We start from the raw sequence: 21,071 nt of genomic DNA, 5'->3' as shown, positions 1-21,071 counted from the left end.
TAATAATATAAAAAGAAAAATTACACATAATTATATTTTATCAATTTTTTCAAATAATTTTTATCATATTTAGTCTGTTTATATAGAAATTAAACAATATAATGAAAAAGAATTTAATATTGTTAGTTGATTGATTATAAAAAAAAATATATATATATATATGTATTTTCAAGGGTCTTGTTAAATAAAAATTTTTATGTTTATAAAATATTTGAAAACGAAATTATCTTTATACAATTTGATGTAACATATTATACATTTACACCTTTATATTTTCTACTTTCAAACATTTTGAAAAATCTATTCATTTCATCAAAAAGAGTAATTATATAATTTTTGCTGTCTGTTTGATAAGAAAATCAAAACAGTCATCTTCTCCACATATGAATACATATATTTATTTAATCTATTCGATTTCTATATATTGTTAAGTAAAATAATTGAAAGAATATTATATATACATATTATTATAAACATGTTTTAGTTGCTGTAAATTGTATAAAAGTACCATTATAAGCACATGAATTTTTGAGTGTATTACAAGGTAAATTGGAAGAGGTTTCTCTTCTTTACATTTTATTATATTTATTAATAAATATAAATTAATTAAAGAATTAAATTTTTTATTATATATATATATATATATTTCTATATCTAGTAGAAATTATTTATTATTAAAATTATATTTATACATGTATTTACGTGTTATTTTTTTTATAATATTAAAAAAAAATAAAAAAAAAGTTTATTTTTTTATAACCTTTAAATAAATATATTTAAATATATTTATTTTTCAAGGATATTGTAATACAATTACTTTATCACTCATATAACTATAAAAATTAATTTTATCTTACATTTTAATATATACATACAAATAGGAGTAGACATAAAATGTTGTTTGTTATATCACCAATGTATTTCTTTGTACTTTTTTTTTTTATACAATTCAATTTATTACTTTAAGCATCATTTAATTTATTTATATTGAATTTAAATTTGTATAAATAAATAATAATAAAAAAATTTTTTTATTATTATCATTAGCATATCTTTCTAATAAATTATATTTTTAAATAATTATCTTAAAAAAAAAAATTTTTTTTTATTTTCAACTTGTATAGATAGATATTTATTTTAAAATACTTTTAAAAAAAAATATAGAATATTGGTTTGTGAAAATTAAATTTACATCATTGAAAATAAATTAATAGAAATAAAATATATAGAAAAGTATAATTTTTATTTACAAAATTAATTTTTAATTATATTATTTTGATTTAAAGTTTTTAGATAAAATATATACAATATAAATAAATATATATAAATGTAAAACTTTAATGTTTCGTCTTTATAAATTACACTTTGTATAAAAGTATACAATATCATTTTTTCTTTACTTCTTTATGTAAACATATTTTAAGTACATATAAACCATATTAAAATATTAAACTTGATCAAGAACTAAATTGAACATTTTATTTTAATATATTAATATTTAATACCTATTTATTTACATATATTATCAAAATAAATTTTTTTTTTTTAAATTAAATATAAAATTTTTTCCATTTTTTCGTGATATTGCCACATGACCAAATATGTATAATATTAATATATAAAATACTATGATTCATCATTTAATTTTATATTAGTTTTGTCAAAGACAAAAGGCGTCAATATACATATTTAAATAATTTCGAGACAAATATTTACCACTCATATATGCAATCACTTCATTTAATTGTTGATTTAAATGATTTTATTTTTTTTTTCTAATTTTATTGTATTAAATTGTAAAAAAATTGTATTGTAACTTGTTCTTCCTATCAATTTAAATATATTTTACTCCCTCTCATTTTTGATTTAGTTAAAATAACAAAAAAAAAAATTTTTTTTTTTTTTACTTATACAAATATGTATGTAAATTTGTATCATTTATATTTCTCTACTTTATAGTTTATAGAGACAAAACTAAACTTTTATTTTTCTTTAAATAACATCTATATTTATATATGTATTTTTTTTTTCACATAAAAATATGTTATTTTATCTGAATTTCTTTGTATTGTTGACTTTTCTCAATTTTTCTTATGTAGTTAATGTGTAAATTTTTTTTTAAAAATATTTTATAACAATTTTATAAATAAAAAAAAATAAATTAATTAAAGTGACAAAGAAATGTGTATTTATTTCTACTTTTATATAAATATGTATATATGAACACCTTGATAATATTTATTAATAATTTTATGTGCACCAGATGTTACTGTGTAATGAGAATAAGATAAGCAATAGTCAATAGATGGTATATTATATTGAATTATACTTTAACTATATATTTTATATATCTTCTATTAATATGTATAAAAAAATCCTTAATATTGATAAAAAAAATTGTAATAAAATAATAAAAGATTATTAAAAAAATAGTATATAATATTATATGTTATCATTGTTACCAAATATTTTTTATCATTATATAATAGCTTTGTAAATAATGTTAAAAGTATAACAATTACATGAATATAAGTCATTTTTATATTTTAAAATTATTTATTTTTTTGACAATACAAAAAAAAAGATTGATAAGAGAATTTTTGACTTAATATTATTTGTTTACGTCATATAAATTGGTACTATGTATATTATTTTTAGACACCAGTTCATTATTTTTATGACAAATTTATATAAAAATATTTTTTCTTATAAATATATTAAAAAAAAATATGTGTAAAAATATTTATATAATAATATAATTATTATATATATATATATATATATATATTATATATTATATTTAATATTAAATTATTTTAAAATTCTATAAGATATTGAAAATGTTACAGGTAGATAATAAGAATGTCATTGCAAATAATCTTAAAAATTTTTCTTCTTTTCACTTATAGTGTTATTATTTATAACTTTATTATTACTAGTTGGCCACAAGACTAAAAGTTTTATGAGATAGAAATATGTTACTAATACCATTATCGACTTCAATTTTTATGTTCTTTCATCTATTTATCAGTACTTTTATTTATATATATTTTGTGTCAAAAAGTTCAAATTATTTTTCAATTTTCTTTTTAATCCATATAAAAATATAAGATTGTATATTTTCATTTTAAAACTAAAATATAATTAAGAAAAAAAAAAATTTTTATTTTATGTAATATTTAAACAAGGAAATTTATTCTTTTTTTTTTGTTTTAGTTAAAATTTATATAAATCTTAAGTATAATAATGCTTTTTATTTTAAAATAAAGTAAAAATTTAAGAATGATTAATTTTAATACGACCTTTCCATGTATATTTGTAAATCAGTTCTTTTTAATAAACTATATACTTTATGGCTGAAATAAATTTAATGTCACTTACATTACATTTGAGAAGATGTGTTGTTGTACTATAATAGCTACTATGAGAAAATACTTATTTTCCATTTTATATTAACTTAAACTTTTAATATCTTCACCCTTTTTCTTCACTATAAAATGTAGATAGAATATTAATTCATGTTTATTAATAAATTATCATATTGATAATAATACATTTTGTTATTTTTTTTTAAACTAATTATATAGCATCAATACATTTATTATCTTCTTTACTATACTTTAATTGGTATTCTATTTTTTTTTTCTTCTCTCATAAAAAAAAGTATATCAATATTTATATTATTTTTTTATATTATAATTAATCATTAACAAATAAAGATAATTTATTTAAAAGTTAACTTTTTTTTATAAATTAAAATTAATTAATCCTTTTAAATATAAATTATATACCTATTAAATTTTTTTTTTTTCAATTTAATATTTATTTGACGCGTAATTTAAAATACAAACTTTTTATAATTAAATTTAATATATTTTAAATTATTTATTTTTAGGTTTAATTCTGAAATAAATTTATAAAAATTAGAAAAAAAAATCTATATTTGATTAAAACCTCATCATTTATTTGAATATATAATAAAAATGGATCGACTTAAAGATAGTATGAATAATAGTGTTCAGAGAATTCGAAGTTTAGCTGGACCAAAATCATCTCAATCAACATCAGCAAGCAACCAATTATCGTAAGTTTTTATTTTTAATTAAATTGAACAAACTTTTCAAGCTTTACTTATTATTTTATTATTGAAAAAAAATATTAGTAAAAAAAAATTTGAATATAAATATATTTCATAATATTATTAAATATATATAGATGAGAAAAAAAGATATCAAAATAGTCTAGTTAATTATAAATTTTTTAATCAAATAAGTAGTGTTCTCTTTATTATAATGATGCGTATCAATAAAAGAAAATCATCGAAATATATTTTCATCAGTTTTATATGATATTAGGTTTTATTTTAATGTGAAATATTAGGATAATGATATCAATTAACCTTTTTGTTGAAATATATCTTTACTAATAATATATTTATATATATATATATATATATATATATATATATATATATATATATTATTGGAAAGACAAATGTGAATAAGCATTCAATAAAAAGTAAACAAAAAAGGATGATTTTCGTTTTTTGACTATCTTTTATATTATATTACATTTGTAATTCTTTTTCATTTTTAGCTTATTTTATTTAAATAATATTTATATATTAAAAAAAAAATGGGTATACCAGGGGGTTTTTTATTTTCACCACAAAAAATAATGCGCAAAAATAGACGAAGTTATACGTTTTATCCATTGTAAGTTCTAAGTATTATATACAAATTAATTTATTATTAAAAAAAAAAAGGAAAAAAATTTATAAATTTTTATACATATTATTAAATTTTTTAGTTCTTCAAATAAGAAAGAATTTCTTTTGACAAATTCTGTTTTGGATATACATAATATAAGAATTGGAGATTCATTAAAGTCAATTCGTGATGCAATGACAAAAACAATAAGAAGTAATGTTAAAGAAGAAAATGTAGAGAAAAAAAAGGTAATAAATATAATAATTTGATTTAAAAAAAAATTATTAATATTTATATAATTAAATTTATATTTTTAGAAAAAATTAGATTTGTATCAATTAGCACATCAATTTTTTTCTGAAGCACGTTTTATTCAACAATATAGTGTAGGATTAGAAAGAATATTTAAAGAAGCTGGTAATAGTTATAGTGATATTGTGGATAATCAAGTTACAATGGATACATATATAGAAGAACAAATTATTGAAAAATTAACAAAAAATATGGAATTAGCAAAAGAAATTAGTAAAAATCAAAATGAATTAAAGAAAGTTGTTAGTAATAGAGATAATATTGAAAAAAAAATGAAAACAGTGACCGATGAAGGGAAAGCAGTAGAATATCAAACAGATTTTGATTCATTAGTTAATAAAGTTGATTCAATAAGAGAATCAACACTTGCACTAATGTTTACATTAAAAGGTCGTGAATATCAGAATGCCATGGTTATACGGGATTTTATGCAACAACATTTAGATTTTTATGAAAAATCAGCTAAAATTTTAAAAAGTCGTATTGAAAATATTGATAAAGACATATCAGATTTTATAAGGCAACCTATATTTGGTGTTGATATTGAAAAACATTGTCAAAAAGAGGGAAGAAAAATTGCAGGACCAATACAAATATGTGCTGAAGCATTATTTGAAAATGGAATGAAAGAACAAGGATTATTTAGGGTTCCTGGAAATCAAAATAAAGTTAAAAGACTTCGTGCAGCTTTAGATTCTGGTGCAGAAAAAGAAATTGATGATTTTATTCACGACCCACATACAATATGTGCAGTTTTAAAATTATATTTAAGAGAGCTTCCATCAAAATTGTTCCCAAAAAATTTAAATAGTGGTTATTTAAAAGCAGTTGATATGATTAATGAAGGAAAAGATGAACAGTTAAAATTTGTATATTATTTACTTAATCAGATGCCTGAAGTTAATAGAGATAATATTGCATATCTTATGAAATTTTTACGTAATGTTACTGAATATGAAAGTGTTATTAATATGAATGCTTCTAATTTAGCATTAATGTTAGCACCAAATTTATTTGATGAAAATTGTATTGATAAAAATTATAATCCAAATGTAGGAGCAAAATTTTGTGAAATATTGATTTCAAATGCAAATGTATTATTTACAAATTATGATTTTGATTATTCTCGAAGAAAAGTTACTAAAACAAAGGCTATAGGTGGACATTATGGTGGTTCAGTAACATCTTTTGATAGTGATTATACCTTTACAGATAGTAGGTTATCAAGTGGTAATGGTAATTATAATGATCGTATTTCAAATAATTATTCAATTTATAAAGAAAATAAATCAAAAAGAGTACCTGTATATCATGAGTATGATGATAATTTAGATAATAATTCAGAAAAAGTTTCTCAAGGTAGTAGTATTTGTTCACTTTCTAATGATAATTCAAATAGTCGTTATCATCATGATAAACCTTGTAGACCAACATATCCACCACCTCAAAGACATTTTAAAAATAGTAGTAGTGATAGTGATAAAATAACATTTTCTACATCAACTGGAGAAACTGCATCGCCTCAATTGTCACAAAAATCAAATTTTTCAAAATATGATACAAAGGCAAATGTTGGTGATGTATATGAAAATTATGCTAATACATATCCCCAAAGTCCACCACTTACCAAAAGAATTGACTCATCATCATCAATATTATCAGGTGATGAAGGATTAACATTTTCAAAAAGTGAACCAATACCTGAAGGAGCAATATTTTTACCAAAAAATTTAATTGAAATAAATAATACACCTGTTAAAAACACAACGCATTTTTCAAATCTTTATCCACCATTAAATGTTATAAATTCTCATGGAGGAAGTTTACTTATTAATACTGGAGAAGGAACTAAACCAACAATTAGTCCTAAACCAAGGAAAGCACCATCACCACCAAAAGATAAAGAAGCAGATGATGGTAAAAGATTAAGCGAGGTTACTGTTACAAAACTTTAAAATTTATGCTTATCTTTTCCAGAAAAAAAAAATTTTTGTTTGAAAAATTTTGTGTTATATCCTTTACAATATATATATAAATATATATATTGTTTTTTTTCCTTTGTATCAATTTGTATTTTAAACAATAATTTATTTTTTTTTTCTTTATAGATGTGCTTCATCGATTTACTAACAAAACAATAATCGCAAAAAATTTATTATTCAATTTCTTTTTATTCTAATATTATTTCAACAAGTCATATGTTAAAATTATATTGTTTGTTTACCAGCCATATAAAATGTCCTTGGAAGGGTAGAGTAGCAAAAATTTGATAACGAAAAAATTATATATATATATACATATTATATATATATATTCTTCATTTTAAAAAATATTCATTAACTTCTACCATTTCTTTAAAAATTTCACTTAGTCAATGTAATGTTAAAACGTGTCATTTAGTGAATATTTATAATTTAATTTTGCATTATTAGTTACTATTATCACATAGATTATCAATTCTTTGTGGATACGAAATATTTTCCTACTTTTTCCCTTTTTAAAGTCACTAATAATAAGCGACTTGACAACAACGTGATCCACATAGATTGGCAATCAAAATAAAATTCTATTTCTACACAAAATAAAGTTTTTGGTATTATTATTTAACAAAATTCAACTAAAAAAAAATGATGTATTTTTTATATTCATTAAAGAAAAAAAGAATAATTAACTTAACTTACCTTGTGCTTAATATATTTGCAGAACATTAATATTGTTACTTTGTGTAATTTTTGTTACCAAAATAAAAATTTTTATAACTCTAAGGCTAATTATATTACATAAATTAATTTTTTTTTTATAAATCACCTTTAAGTTATTTAATAATAAAAAAAAAATAGTCAAAATAATAATGCCTTTTGCTTATACCTTATGTTTAAAATAAATAATTTTTGGAGTAAAATAATTTTTTAATAAATTTCTTTTAGAGATTAATCATCTAAGATATGTTGTCAAAAATAAGAAAGAAGTTGAAAACTGATTCAATAAAAAAATATTCAATTTATGGGGATTACTAATTGCAAAGAATATATTTAAATCATTCATTTTTCAAATAAAATGTTTACAAAAAAAAAAACATTATATTAAAAATAAATATTAATATTATTATGATCTTTAGGATAACATTTTTTTATATATAAAGGAAAAAAAGTTTTAACAAATTAACGTATAGGTTGTTATTGTATTTTGAAAAAGGAAAACATTATACAGTAAAATGTTTGGAACTTTTTATATAAAGATTGTTGTGTTATGATAAAATGTTGATCTTTAAATGAATAATGGTATTCATTTATCAAAACAATAACTAAAAGGAGGAGATGTTCATTGAAATTTTTAATTAAAAAGAGAAAAAGTACATTTGATCAGAAATTTCGAGTATTTTTCACTTCTCATTATGTCTTTGTTATAATAATCGCACCTACTTGAGGTTCCTGTCAAAATGTTTTTAAGGGAAGATAGCTTCTTATAAAAGCAAATATTAAAAGATATAAAGTTTTAGTAATAATCGAATTGTCTGAAAGGTAAATTTAGATTGTAAGATATGTCTAATTATATCTTAAATTCTCCATATCATTTTATATTATAATTATTTTTAATTATAAATTATTTTTTTGATTTAATATATTGTAAAATAATATACTAAATGATATTATGTTATATTAAAAATTTTAAATTATTTTGATGTGTACAATTTAAATTTAAATTATTATTATTATTTGGTTCTTGAAATAATAATAATATCTTTTAAAATCTTTCATTTTGCATTTATAACATCTCACAATAATTTTATCAATATTAGTTAGAATAATGCTGTGTTCTTTACGACAAATTAATAAAATCACGGCACTCTATTTTACACTGATTTTAGCTAGTTTATATATGTTGTATAAATTGGTAACGTTAACAAAACTATATAATAATAGTTACCTCATAACTTTATTTCATATCAGTTAAGCAGGTGATTTATTAACATTTTTAACATATATATAATTATAAATGAAATGAATTATTTATTAGTTTCACAACTCCAATTTATTTAAATACAAAATATCTTTTAAATGATATTTCTAAAATGTTAAAATCATCTTAGTTTTTTTTAGTGATAAGATAAATATATAAAAATATTTTCACTTTTCAAGATATTATAAAGTTTTTTGTTACTTTCATAAAAGTTTAATAATCTATACTTTTATATTATATCTTTTAGTATTTATAATTTAAAAAAAAAGTATTATGTTACATTTATCATTTCTTAAATATTTCATAATTTTTCTAAATATTATAAAAATAATTTTATAATAAGTATAAAACATTTTTATATTTATAATTTAAAAAATTATTATTCATAAAATATTAATGTATCCTTATTATTTTTTATTAAATAATACAAAAATTTAAAGTAAAAAAAAACCTTATTTAAAAAGGACTTTAATAACTTTTTTTATTATTTAAAATCGTATAATTTATATACCAATTGTAAAATTTTAGAAATAGAAGTGCATTCAAATATTACATTAGAACTATGTAAATTTTAGTAAGCGATCTCGTTTTTCAAGTACAAAACACATATTATCACTATTAATAGTTGATTTATCTTTCTCCTATTCTCTATTAATTTATGAAGTAATTGTATATTAAAAATAATATATATCTTTTATATATCTTTGCATATTTTTATAATAAAAAGAATAAATTGCAAGAAATAAGCTTAAAATATATTACTAATAGATTGTGTACATACACAAAAAAAGGAAGAATTTTAAGTAAAACTACTTCAATAAAACGTCTATTTAATTTTATATGATATAATTTTAACTAGAAAACAATAAAAAAAATATAATAAATTTTTATATTTTCACTTATTATTATTTTTTATTGAAAAAAAATATTTTTTTAATCTTTTAAATTATACATTGATCATAAAATTATAGTATTTTATATATATATAAAAAAAAATGTTTGATGGGGTTTTATGGTATCTTTTCCAATGGATTTTTCTTATTGCTTTGGGATATTTTGGCTTTTATCAGTTGGCATATATAACTGCAGATGATGAATCAACAAATCCAGAGGGAAGGAAACTATTTGATAATAAAGAAGGCAATATAAGTAACGAAAATACGCAAAATAATGAATCATTAAATACTACAAAAGAAAAAAAACAATTTTTATTTAATTTAACATCTTCAAATGATAATCATAATCATAACAATAAAACGACTATACAAAATTCAAATGGTTCTAATTTATCAACATCGAGGTATGTTAAAAATAAAAATTAAATTTTACTATTTTCATTTTGTCTTTAAGTAGAAATATATCAGATAGTAGTTGGACGAACGAATTAATAAATTGGTTTTTTTATAATACTCATCGTGTTCCAAAACCATTAGACTGCTGGATTAATGGATTAAATGAAGCTGCAAGAAAAATTAATAATCCTAATAAAACAGAAATACTATTTGAAGGCTATGGTGACCATTCAAATATTTATGAATCACCATCTCTTAATAATATTCGTGTTGAAAGTGGGCCTCGTGAACAATTGGTAAGTTAAAAATATATTAAATTAAAAAAAAAAATTTTTTTTAGACATTTAAAGCAAATATTTATGTACCAGGTGTAATAATAAAAATTGTAACTTCTCAAAATTTGAATGATAAACTTTTAGTTGCTAGTTATGATTCACATATACTTCATTTATCAGGTGAAATTGAAGGAAGACTTGCAAGTATTGCAAATCAACTTTATTTTATGGGATGTTTTAATGGGAGACCAGAATTTAAGATTGATTTAGTTAATCGTGATAATACTTTGCAGGTAAATTTTTTTATAAATAATTAAATTTTTTTATCTTTAATTATTTTTATCATAGAATACATCAATTGATAAACATAATATTGAAGATGCTGTAAGAAGGTGCATTATTTTAGCTGTAACAAATATTAATTTGAGTGATTTAAATGTATCTGATAATAGTGAACATTTTAATGACACTGCAACAAATATTTCTAGTATGCCAGTACATGAAGTGGTAAAACGATTATACAAATCTCAGGTTAATTTATAAAAATATAATTTATTAATCTTTTTATTTAATTTAAGATTCCAACATCTATTGATAATGATAATTTTCAATCTAATAAACTTAGAGTTAAAATTATTAGAGCTCAAAAACTTGGTTACAATAAAACAGTTTTACAACCATATGTTATTGTTGAAATGGATGAACCATCTAGAAGATACAAAACAAGTAATGGTATAAATGTAAATCCATATTGGGAAGAATCATTTGATTTTATAGTTACTCCATGTAGTGAAGAAATACTTTTTGAAGTTTATGAAGGTGATCCATCATTATGTAAAACAAACCAACCAAATAATTCAACAATTTTACCAAATAAAGATAACCAACAAGAAGATGATCAATTATTTTTAGGATTAGCTATTGTAGGATTAGATGAGTTAAGAAAATCAAATGAATCACTTCATTGTTTACGTCTTCAAGGACGACCTTATAAAAATGATAATGTTTCAGGAACATTAACAGTTGAATGTCAATTTTACCATGATCCAACAGTTAAAGAAATTGGAGAATATCATGATGAGTTTATTGCAACTGATAATAATAGTGGAGTTACTGTAAAAGAAACAGTAATAGTTACAAAAACACCATTATCTCAGAATGACGGTATTGTAAAAAAATTTATTAATAAAGAATTATTATTTTTAGATATGAATAATCAACAAATTGATATAACACCAACACGAACAACAACATTAACTGTTAAAACAATATCACAACAATTAAAGGAAAAACCATTAATTAAATCTGTTCATGGATCTCTGGAAAATGCTATGGATCCTGTAACAAGTAAAGCATTAGAAGATCATTTGAGAAATCTAAATATTGATGAAATAAAAAGAAGAATGACACCACCAGCAGATCATGTAATTATTTCAGAATCTGATGAATATGATATTGTACATCATCATCATCAAAATAATCTTACTTATATAGATAATTATAAACCAACAAATAAAGTTAAAACTATATATTCTTCAGACACAATGTCAAGAACAATGGGTAAACAAATAAAAGATAATGAGATTTTTAATCGAGCAGAAAGTTTAGATAATATAATGACAAATATATCTACTGATAAAACACGTTCATCAAGAGGTCGTGAGAAATCTGGAAATGTTAAAGAAAAACGTGATAACTCATTTTTTGGTCAATTACGTGATCGTCTTAGTGGACGTAGAAGTAAATCAAAACTTCGTGCAAAAAGTGTAGATTATGAAAAAAATCAGGAACTTGAAGAAGATATATCATTACCACCATCACGTGAACAATCACGTACTAGATATGGTAGTGAATTTACAAGAAGTTTTGTTGAAACAAAATCAATTGGAAATGAATCAAATATTTCTATGGAAGGTAATCATGAAAGTACTATTATATTGGAATTGTCCCAAGGAAATAATCATAAACAATACTTCCTTATACCACAAAAAATTGTTAATGAAACAGCTATACAACGATTATTAAAAAGAGGAAAAAAATTACACGTATCTAATGATCATATATTTGTTGCCGTTAAAATTCGTGGAGGAACTGTTTGTAATGTTTGTAAAAATAAAATAGCAGGTAGTTTCTCTAAACAAGCTTATCAATGTCGAGACTGTCGTTTGGTTTGCCATAAAAAATGTCACACAAAAACAATTTCCCCATGTCAACAAACAAATTATCACAATCTTTCAATGTAAGTTAAATAATAAAAATGAATTTATAAAAAATTTAATATTTTTTTTAGTATCAAAGATGTTGATTGGGGACATTTTTTTACAACTCATCATTTAGAAGAATTTATTTCTCCTCCTGGAGTTTAATAAAAAACATTAATAAAAAGCATTAATTTTTTAATTTTTATATTGTTTAATTTTTTTAATAATTTCATTACAAATCTATTTAAAGTATCATAAAAAATAAAGTTTTCATTTTAGATACATATAGATGAAAGATAAATCGTGATAAATGTTTTCAATTTTTAATTTTTTTAAAACTTTTCTTAGAAAAATAAAGAACGTTAATAATTAAAAAAGTTATTATTTTTTAAATTACGCTTATATTTACAAGTGTGGTAAAAATAAAAAAAATTAGTATTTTTTGAAAAATGTTAATTTCAAAATGGAATTTAATTATGTTTTAAAAATGGATAAAACAGACATTTTTGATGTTAGAATTTAAAAAAAATTATTTAAAGTAAATGTAAAATTTTTAATTTTATTAAAAAGCACTTATAAATAAAAAAACATGTATTAAAAAGGATCTTGTTTTTTACACTTTAAATACTATATTATTTCATACCTTTTTTGTTCTTGAAATATTTTAGAAAAACAAAAATTTTTTTAGTATTTTAAACAGATTGTAATTTTTCATAAAGTAATTAATTTAATTTAATAATAAAAAAATAGTTTATTTAAAATAATATTTCGTAAATATATTGCTTTTTAAATATATTGTAATGAAAAGTTTTAAGATTTTATATTACTTTTAAAATTACAGTTGTTTTAATAAAAAATAAAAAAAATTACAAACTTTGAATATAGATAATTAAAAAAATTTGGTAAAACATTTTTTTAATAAGTAGTAGTATTTATAATATGAGTTATCCATGTGTTTTTTTACGTTTTTTATTTTGATTTTATTGAATTAGTGAAACATATTTGTTATTATTAATACTTTTGTTATCATTTACAAATTAAACAATTAGTTGGAAAAATCTTTAGAAATTAAATAGAAATAAAAAATTACAAAACATTGAAGTATAAAAAAATAATTTATCTATACATAATAATTTTTAAATTTGTAGTTTTCTTCAAACATTACTAATTTTTTTTTAGAAAAATTTAACAAACATTTAAAAATGGAATTTACTTGCAGAATCGTGGTATATATTAGATAGAAATTTTCTTTTAAATTAAAGCTGAAAATGTTACTTTATAAGCACTTTCTAAATTTTCCAATGATTAAATCCTAAAGTAATTATCTCAAACTTAGAATTGACAAAATTAGTAAATGACAATAAATATTTTTAGTTTATACCATGAGAATAAAATAGCTGTCTATGATTTTTTTTTATTTCATTTGAAAAAACTTAAAAAACTGTAAAGTTAACACCTTATCATTAAAAAAACAAATTACATTACAGACAGTTATGATCAATTAAATATATAAAATACAGTATATTTAAAAATTTTAAGTTTTTTTTTAAATATTTCTAGAAAAAAGAAACATAAAAATATTATAGTACTTAAAATATGGAGAACAAAAATTTTCTCTGAAACAATTTTGAATTTGAAAAAAAAACGCTGTTTAAAAAGTATAAATTTTTTAATCTTTGAAAATATTATATCAGGCTTAAAAATTAGTATTTATTCTCAAAACGCTAATATTATAAATGTAGTTTTAATCTATTTTTAACTCTTAAACTAGTTGTCATTTAAAAAAGGCTATTTTAAAAAAATGTTAATTTCACACAATTTTTGCTGCATCTCTTTTAAACCAGTTAATTGTTGTAAAAACATTTGTTTTTTTTTTGTTATCAACGCAGTTATTTATAAAAAAAATAATTTTTTAGGCTCAATTTTCGACAAAATCTATTTAGAATTAAATTTCACATTATTTCTTTAATGTAAATATTTCATTTTATTGAAAAATAATTTTTTATAATATTTATTTATTTTAAATTATACTTATTTAAATTTTTAATATAATACAAAATTAATAATCAATTAAATTATTATAGATATTAAAAAAGTTTGAGATTTAAATGTTTTTCATATAGTTGAAATAGCATATTTCAAGCAATAAGCGTCATTTTATAAAAAAAAGATATATATATAATAAAGTCAATAGGGGGAGACCACTTTTTAATTTTATAAAAATTTTAACTATATCTTATAGAGTTATACTGAGATAAAAGAAAAAAAATTACTTTGGTATACTTCTTAACTATAGTACAGTGAATAAAAAAATACATTTAAAGTGCTAAATTATTTGGGAGAAAAAAGTTATAAACTGTTTTATTAGACATAATTTAAAATTCTTGCTATTACAAAATCTGAAAAAGTTATTTTTTTGAGAAAATAAACGTAAGAAGCATTTTTTTTGTTCATTAAAATATTTATATTATTTTTCATTTAATAAATAAAATGGCTTAAATAAACTTTATTACGGTATAAAATTTAAAATGTATATCTTTTATTAATGACTAGTAAGATGTGCAGGCTTATCATCTTACAAAGATTACCATTTTAGAAGTTTTTTGGAAGGGTGGAAATAAGATTTTTTTAATTAGAATGATTATATAAGTTTTTTATCATTATATAACCCGAAAACCAAAAAACTTGTGGCCACAAGTGTTATAGTTTAATAAAGTTAAATAAAATAGAAAGTTTGTTATCTTGAGATTGTTGTACGCTTCTAGTGATAGAGACGTCAAATACAAGAAATTTAAATATTCTTAGAAGATTTATATTTAAATATTTTTACTGACTTTTTAATTATAATTTTTATATAAAACTCATAGAAAATAAATAGAAAATCTCTATAATATTTCATTAATGTTATGTACTAGAATGCTTATCTTAAAAAAAGTTACTTTTTAATATTTTTTAGAATTAATCAAAAAAATATAATTTATATTAAGTTAAGATGTTTCACACAATAAGAATATATAGAAATTGTATTGTGATATCTGATAAACATTAATTGATTTTCGTTGCTTTGTTTTTAATATATACTTTTTATTTTTATAAGTAAAAAAAATTTTAATAAATTAAACATGAAGCTGTATATTGTTAAAGCAAATTTATTTATTCTTTATTAACCATGCTTTATTTATTAAAAGTATGCTGAAACAAAGGTTTGTGATATAATTAAAACATCTACTAGTGTAAAAAAATGATAATTTAAAAAACATTTTTTTCTAATATACATACCTGATAAAAGTTTATTAATTTCAAATAACAAAGTTAATTTTTATGCCTAGTTTTACAATGTTTCATACAAAAAAAATTATTACAATAATAAAAACAGCTTTAGAATATCTATTAAAAATTATAAATAGTTAGTTTTAAACAATAAAAAATAATAGAATTATATTTTTTGACGTTTCATAAAAAAACTATTATTTTAACAAAAAAATGACAATGAAATTGAATAATAACAATATTATTCAGTAACGTTTATTAATATTTTTATTACAATAAAATTATTTGTATAATATTTTATTAGAAAAATATGCATTTATAAAATTATTTATTTTAAACAATGATTAAATTAATTTGAATATATAAATACACAAATTTTTGTCATATATTTTTCTACTTATAAAAGCATTTTTATACATAAAATTCATATTCTAATTATGTCTTTATATATTATATCGTTTAAGTATGTTATTATAATCTTACTATACATAACTTTTATTTTATGTCAAGATAAAAATCTTTTTAAAAGTATTTCAATGTTAGAAAATCCATCACAAAAGTTTCCACTACAATACAGTGTTTCATCAAACAAATCAGACATAGTTTTGGTAAAATGCCCAAATAATGAATATAAACACAATGAAACTGATGATATATTTGAATCAGAAGTAAGTAATAGTTTTATGTCAAATAGTGCAGTATTTAAAACTTTAAAAACTGAATGGTTTGCTATTTCAATTAATTATTTATTTTCCAACATATCTTTGATTAATTGTGGTAAATTGAAACTTAAAAAGTTTCCTCAACTATCTATTTCTTGGAATGCATTAATAACTTGGCCAAAAATTTTAAATCCACCAAACAATAGTAGTATTTTAGATATAAGAAAAAAAATAAATGATGAATGGTATAATAAAAGTGAAATTTTTGTAAAAAAAATAAATAGAACAATATTAAATGTTAAAATTAATAAAGAAATTGAATTTTATAAAGGTGATCGTATTTGTGTATTCAATAAACCAGGTAATGATCAAGAAATATTGGAACCTGAAAAATGTTTTGTTACTGCTCATGATCTTCCACATATTGATATTGAAGTTAGCAAAGAGAGAAAAATAATTTTAAAGAATAATATATTTACAAAAATTATCACAAATAATGCAATTGAAACATTTAATATCAAACTTTTTATAAAAGAAAATAATCACAAAAATTTACAATTTTATATGTATGAGAAAGTAGAAATAAGTACTATTAATATACATTATAATGGAACTTATATTTATTCTCCTTATGTATTATCCTTAGACAATACTGTTAATATACATTTTTTTGGAATTATTAGTGTAAAATATTATTGTGATACATGTTTTCATAATACCACTTCTGCTAAAAAAGAAATAGTTATTAAAAATTTTTATTTTGGTCCTAAAGAAAAAAATTATATCAAAAATTTACCTGATATAATATATAGTAAAGAAAACATTACTTTTATTAAACCAAATTGCAGTTTAAATCAATATAATTTTTTAAATCTACATGAAATAAGATTTGGAAAATATAATATTTTAATGGAACAACTTATGAATAATAAAAAAGGTATGGAAGAAAAGTTTTCATTATCCAATAATAAAGTTTTTTTTACCAATGAATCTTATAATGGAATATTTGAATGTATCTATTCCACTTTTGGCGATGAAACATATACAGTTATGATGAAATTCATAACACCAACTATGACAGAACAAAAAGCAGCTAAACCTTTTACTACATTGAATTTAATTATTTTAATTATTTCAATTATAGTAATTATTATTATAGTTGTCGTTTTGGTTGTTTTAATTTTAAAATATAAAAAGAAAAAAAGATTGATAAGAGAAAAAGAGAAATTGGAAAAAGAAAGAAGAAGAGAAGAATATAGGAAAACTTGTAAAATAAAAGTTACAGTAGATAATTGTGAGTTAGATCTTGATACTTGTTTAAGAGAAAAATATCTGAAAGCTAAAGCTGCAATGCCAAAAAAATAAATGTATCTAATTTCTTGAAAACTATTTATAATAAGTATATTTGTATTTATAATTTCTAAAATTCTTCATTTTTTTTAATTATGTTGTAATAGTGTAAAATTATATTTATTATAAAAGCATAATATATATTTTTTATTTACTTTAAAAATTAAATGTTTTTTTTTAACAACTAATTTTTATAACAGATTGTAATATTGGAACTTCTATATTATTAATTTGAAAAAAAAGTTATTACGGATATAAAAAATTATATTTTTTGTAATTAAATTATAAATTAAAATAAAATATGAGACATATCAATTTTAAAATTTATTTTGAATAATACATTATGTTCTTTTTTTAGAATCTTCTTATAAATTTAAAATATTTTTATTATTAAAATAATTTAGTTTTTATGTGTTAAAATTGTAAAATTTAATTTGTCTAAAACAATTTTAGTATTAGTTAAAGATTTTTTTTAGTGTTAAGCAACATATAATTTTAAAAACTAAAAAAAATTTTACAAAGTTTATTTTCTAATTTTAATTAGATTTTTTAATATTATTTAAAAAAATTTATGAATAAATATTTTTACTTTTTATGTATATTGAATAAAAGATTTTTTTTACTTTAATTAAACATGATATATGCTATCCTTATTAAATTTATGTTAAATAAAGAAATCACAAATTCAGCTTACATTTTTTTAAACAATATGTTGTTTTCTTTAATATATAGAACAACGTAGTATATAATATTTTCTTATTAAATTTAAAAAATTCATAAATGAATATTTTAAAGCATTTAAATTTAAAAAAAAAAGATATAATATTTTAGGTAATGGTAATATAAAAACAAAAATAATTAGCTACTAAAACTTTATTAATTATTCAAATAAATTTTTTTTGACATATTTAAAGTTATCTTATAAAAATAATAAATATATTTATTGTTACTATTTTAAATTATCGCGGTGAAATAAATAATGATAAATAATATTTATATTCATCATTTGTTACAAAGAAGTCAAAAACATACAATAACATGACATAAACTTTTTATTGCCTTTCAAACAATAATATAAATACAAAAAGTGCTACGTTTTATATATAATTAAAAAAATGGAAATTTAACCTTACTATTTATGTTTTTTATTATATTTTAATTTATAAAATAAAAATTATTTTGAAATTATTTTCTTTTTATTTTATGTATTATTTTGATCATATCAATAAATTTTCATTTTTAAATAAAGATGATAATAATGAAATGTTTTTTTTTAATTTTAGTTAATTTGTATTTTATATAATACAAATACAAACGATTAATATACACATTATTTTAAAATTAAAAATGAATATTTTAAATAAAAAAAAATCATACTTTGTAGTAATTGTTTAAATTTGTATTGTTTTGTTGTTTTAATTCCTTTTTAAGAACAGCTTTAAAAAAATGAAAAAATAACCTTTGTAACTTTTGTAACTTTTAAAATTGTCAAATCTAACTTTTATAGTAGTTAACTATTATCATAGTATCAAATTAAAATAGACATACATATTTTTTAAATAAAACATTGAAAATCTATTTTGTATTAGATTATATTCTTTAATAAAACATTTCTTAATTCAAAATGGACCAAAATTTGACAAAAACAAAAGCAGAATTTAACTATGAACGATTGTTTGAAGATTTCAATAAATAAATAATTTACTATAATATTAATTATTTATCTTTATTTACCTATAAATAGTATTTCAACATATAATAATAGTTTTATTTTGATTTACTATTTTTAAAAGATAAAGCTTTTAAAAATAAAATAAATATAAAAACATTTTTTTTATTCTTTGATTACTTTATTTTATACTTACTTAAAAAAATTAAAAATATCTACAATAAAATGTTAATAAAATGAAATTAATATTTAACTATTATTCCTTAAAGTTTTATAAAACAAAAAAATATATATATAGATATGATAATTTAAATTAAATAATTTATATAAATTCTAATTGGCTTAAAAATGACTTATGTAAGAAAATTTTAATTTTGGAAACAATAAATTTATACAAAACAAAACTTATCCAATAACAAATAATTATTAGATTTTTACTTTATAAAAAAATAAAATATTCATTAATTTGAAAGTCACTAGTTTACAATCATTTTACTCTTTTAAGTACTTATATTTATTTTTTATTTAACTTTATTATTATTTTTTCAATCTTTTAAGATTCTTTAAACTATCTCTAAATCTAGATATAACTAAGAAAAAATTTTCCATTAATGAATTATTTTTTTTTTGATTAATATAAAAAATTATTAAATGTTTCATTCCAAAATTTTAAAAACTGAAAAATATACTTTAAAATACAAAGAAAAAAATTTTTATATATTAAACAAATTTCTAACTTAGATGACATTCATTAACCAAAAAATGTTAATATAACAAGATGATATATTTAAATGATTTATCTTAAAACAATAAAATAAAAATTTAGTAATATTTCAATTAGTTGTAAATAAATTAATAAGATAATGAATATAATCATTTTTTATTCTAACAGTAATAAAGTAATAAGTAGATTGTTTTTAAAAACTTAAGCATTGTTGTAGATTTATTAAAATATTTATGAAATTCAGTTAACTAATTTTATGAAATATTTGCTTATTGTTTTAAATGTTTTATTTTGATATAATAGCCTTTTTTATGTATAAATTTTCCAGTTGAGAATTTACTAACGCACTACGTTAGTTTATGAGATATATCCAACAATTAAATAAATCTGTTTCAAAGGCTTTGATTAATTCTTCCATTTCACCAAAGTTTCCAAATGTTAGTAGTTTGAAAACGACTTAATTTATACTATTTTTTGAAAACAATAATAAAAAAAAATTTTTCAAGAAGATTTTCCTAAGATATTTAATGTTCTGATTCACTATTTATAGTACAATGTTTTTTTTTAATTTTTTTTTATTGTAGTAGTAGTAAAAGTATCACTTTACTTTTGTAAAAATTAATTGTTTTTTGTTTTAAACTATTGAA

General features: G+C 18.8%; 3 protein-coding genes across 3 annotated transcripts; all 3 read left to right on the top strand.

Annotated features, from left to right (window-relative positions):
• Nucleotides 1-3,983: 3,983 nt before the first annotated feature.
• Nucleotides 3,984-7,963, top strand: SRAE_X000186800 (Rho GTPase-activating protein 92B; the record flags this gene model as incomplete). Its single annotated transcript, XM_024653818.1, has 5 exons — nucleotides 3,984-4,084; nucleotides 4,810-4,957; nucleotides 5,027-6,236; nucleotides 6,303-6,955; nucleotides 7,949-7,963. 5 exons carry the CDS (start codon nucleotides 3,984-3,986, stop codon nucleotides 7,961-7,963), a joined length of 2,127 nt encoding a protein of 708 aa, XP_024499338.1.
• Nucleotides 7,964-9,976: 2,013 nt separating this feature from the next.
• On the top strand, nucleotides 9,977-12,914 carry SRAE_X000186700 (C2 domain and Protein kinase C-like, phorbol ester/diacylglycerol binding domain-containing protein; the record flags this gene model as incomplete). The annotated part of the gene is made up of 8 exons (XM_024653807.1): nucleotides 9,977-10,281; nucleotides 10,332-10,569; nucleotides 10,614-10,841; nucleotides 10,897-11,079; nucleotides 11,127-11,712; nucleotides 11,755-12,108; nucleotides 12,157-12,787; nucleotides 12,839-12,914. The coding sequence occupies 8 exons, from the start codon at nucleotides 9,977-9,979 to the stop codon at nucleotides 12,912-12,914; spliced, it is 2,601 nt and encodes an 866-aa protein (XP_024499337.1).
• Nucleotides 12,915-16,555: 3,641 nt separating this feature from the next.
• Nucleotides 16,556-18,046, top strand: SRAE_X000186600 (Cytochrome C oxidase subunit II, transmembrane domain-containing protein; the record flags this gene model as incomplete). Its single annotated transcript, XM_024653795.1, has 1 exon — nucleotides 16,556-18,046. The coding sequence occupies one exon, from the start codon at nucleotides 16,556-16,558 to the stop codon at nucleotides 18,044-18,046; it is 1,491 nt and encodes a 496-aa protein (XP_024499336.1).
• Between the last annotated feature and the right edge of the window lie 3,025 nt (nucleotides 18,047-21,071).

Source organism: Strongyloides ratti, scaffold srae_chrx_scaffold0000003 (assembly GCF_001040885.1).
Source record: "Strongyloides ratti genome assembly S_ratti_ED321, scaffold srae_chrx_scaffold0000003".
Lineage (NCBI taxonomy): Eukaryota > Metazoa > Nematoda > Chromadorea > Rhabditida > Strongyloididae > Strongyloides > Strongyloides ratti.
This window is presented reverse-complemented; position numbering and strand designations above follow the sequence as displayed.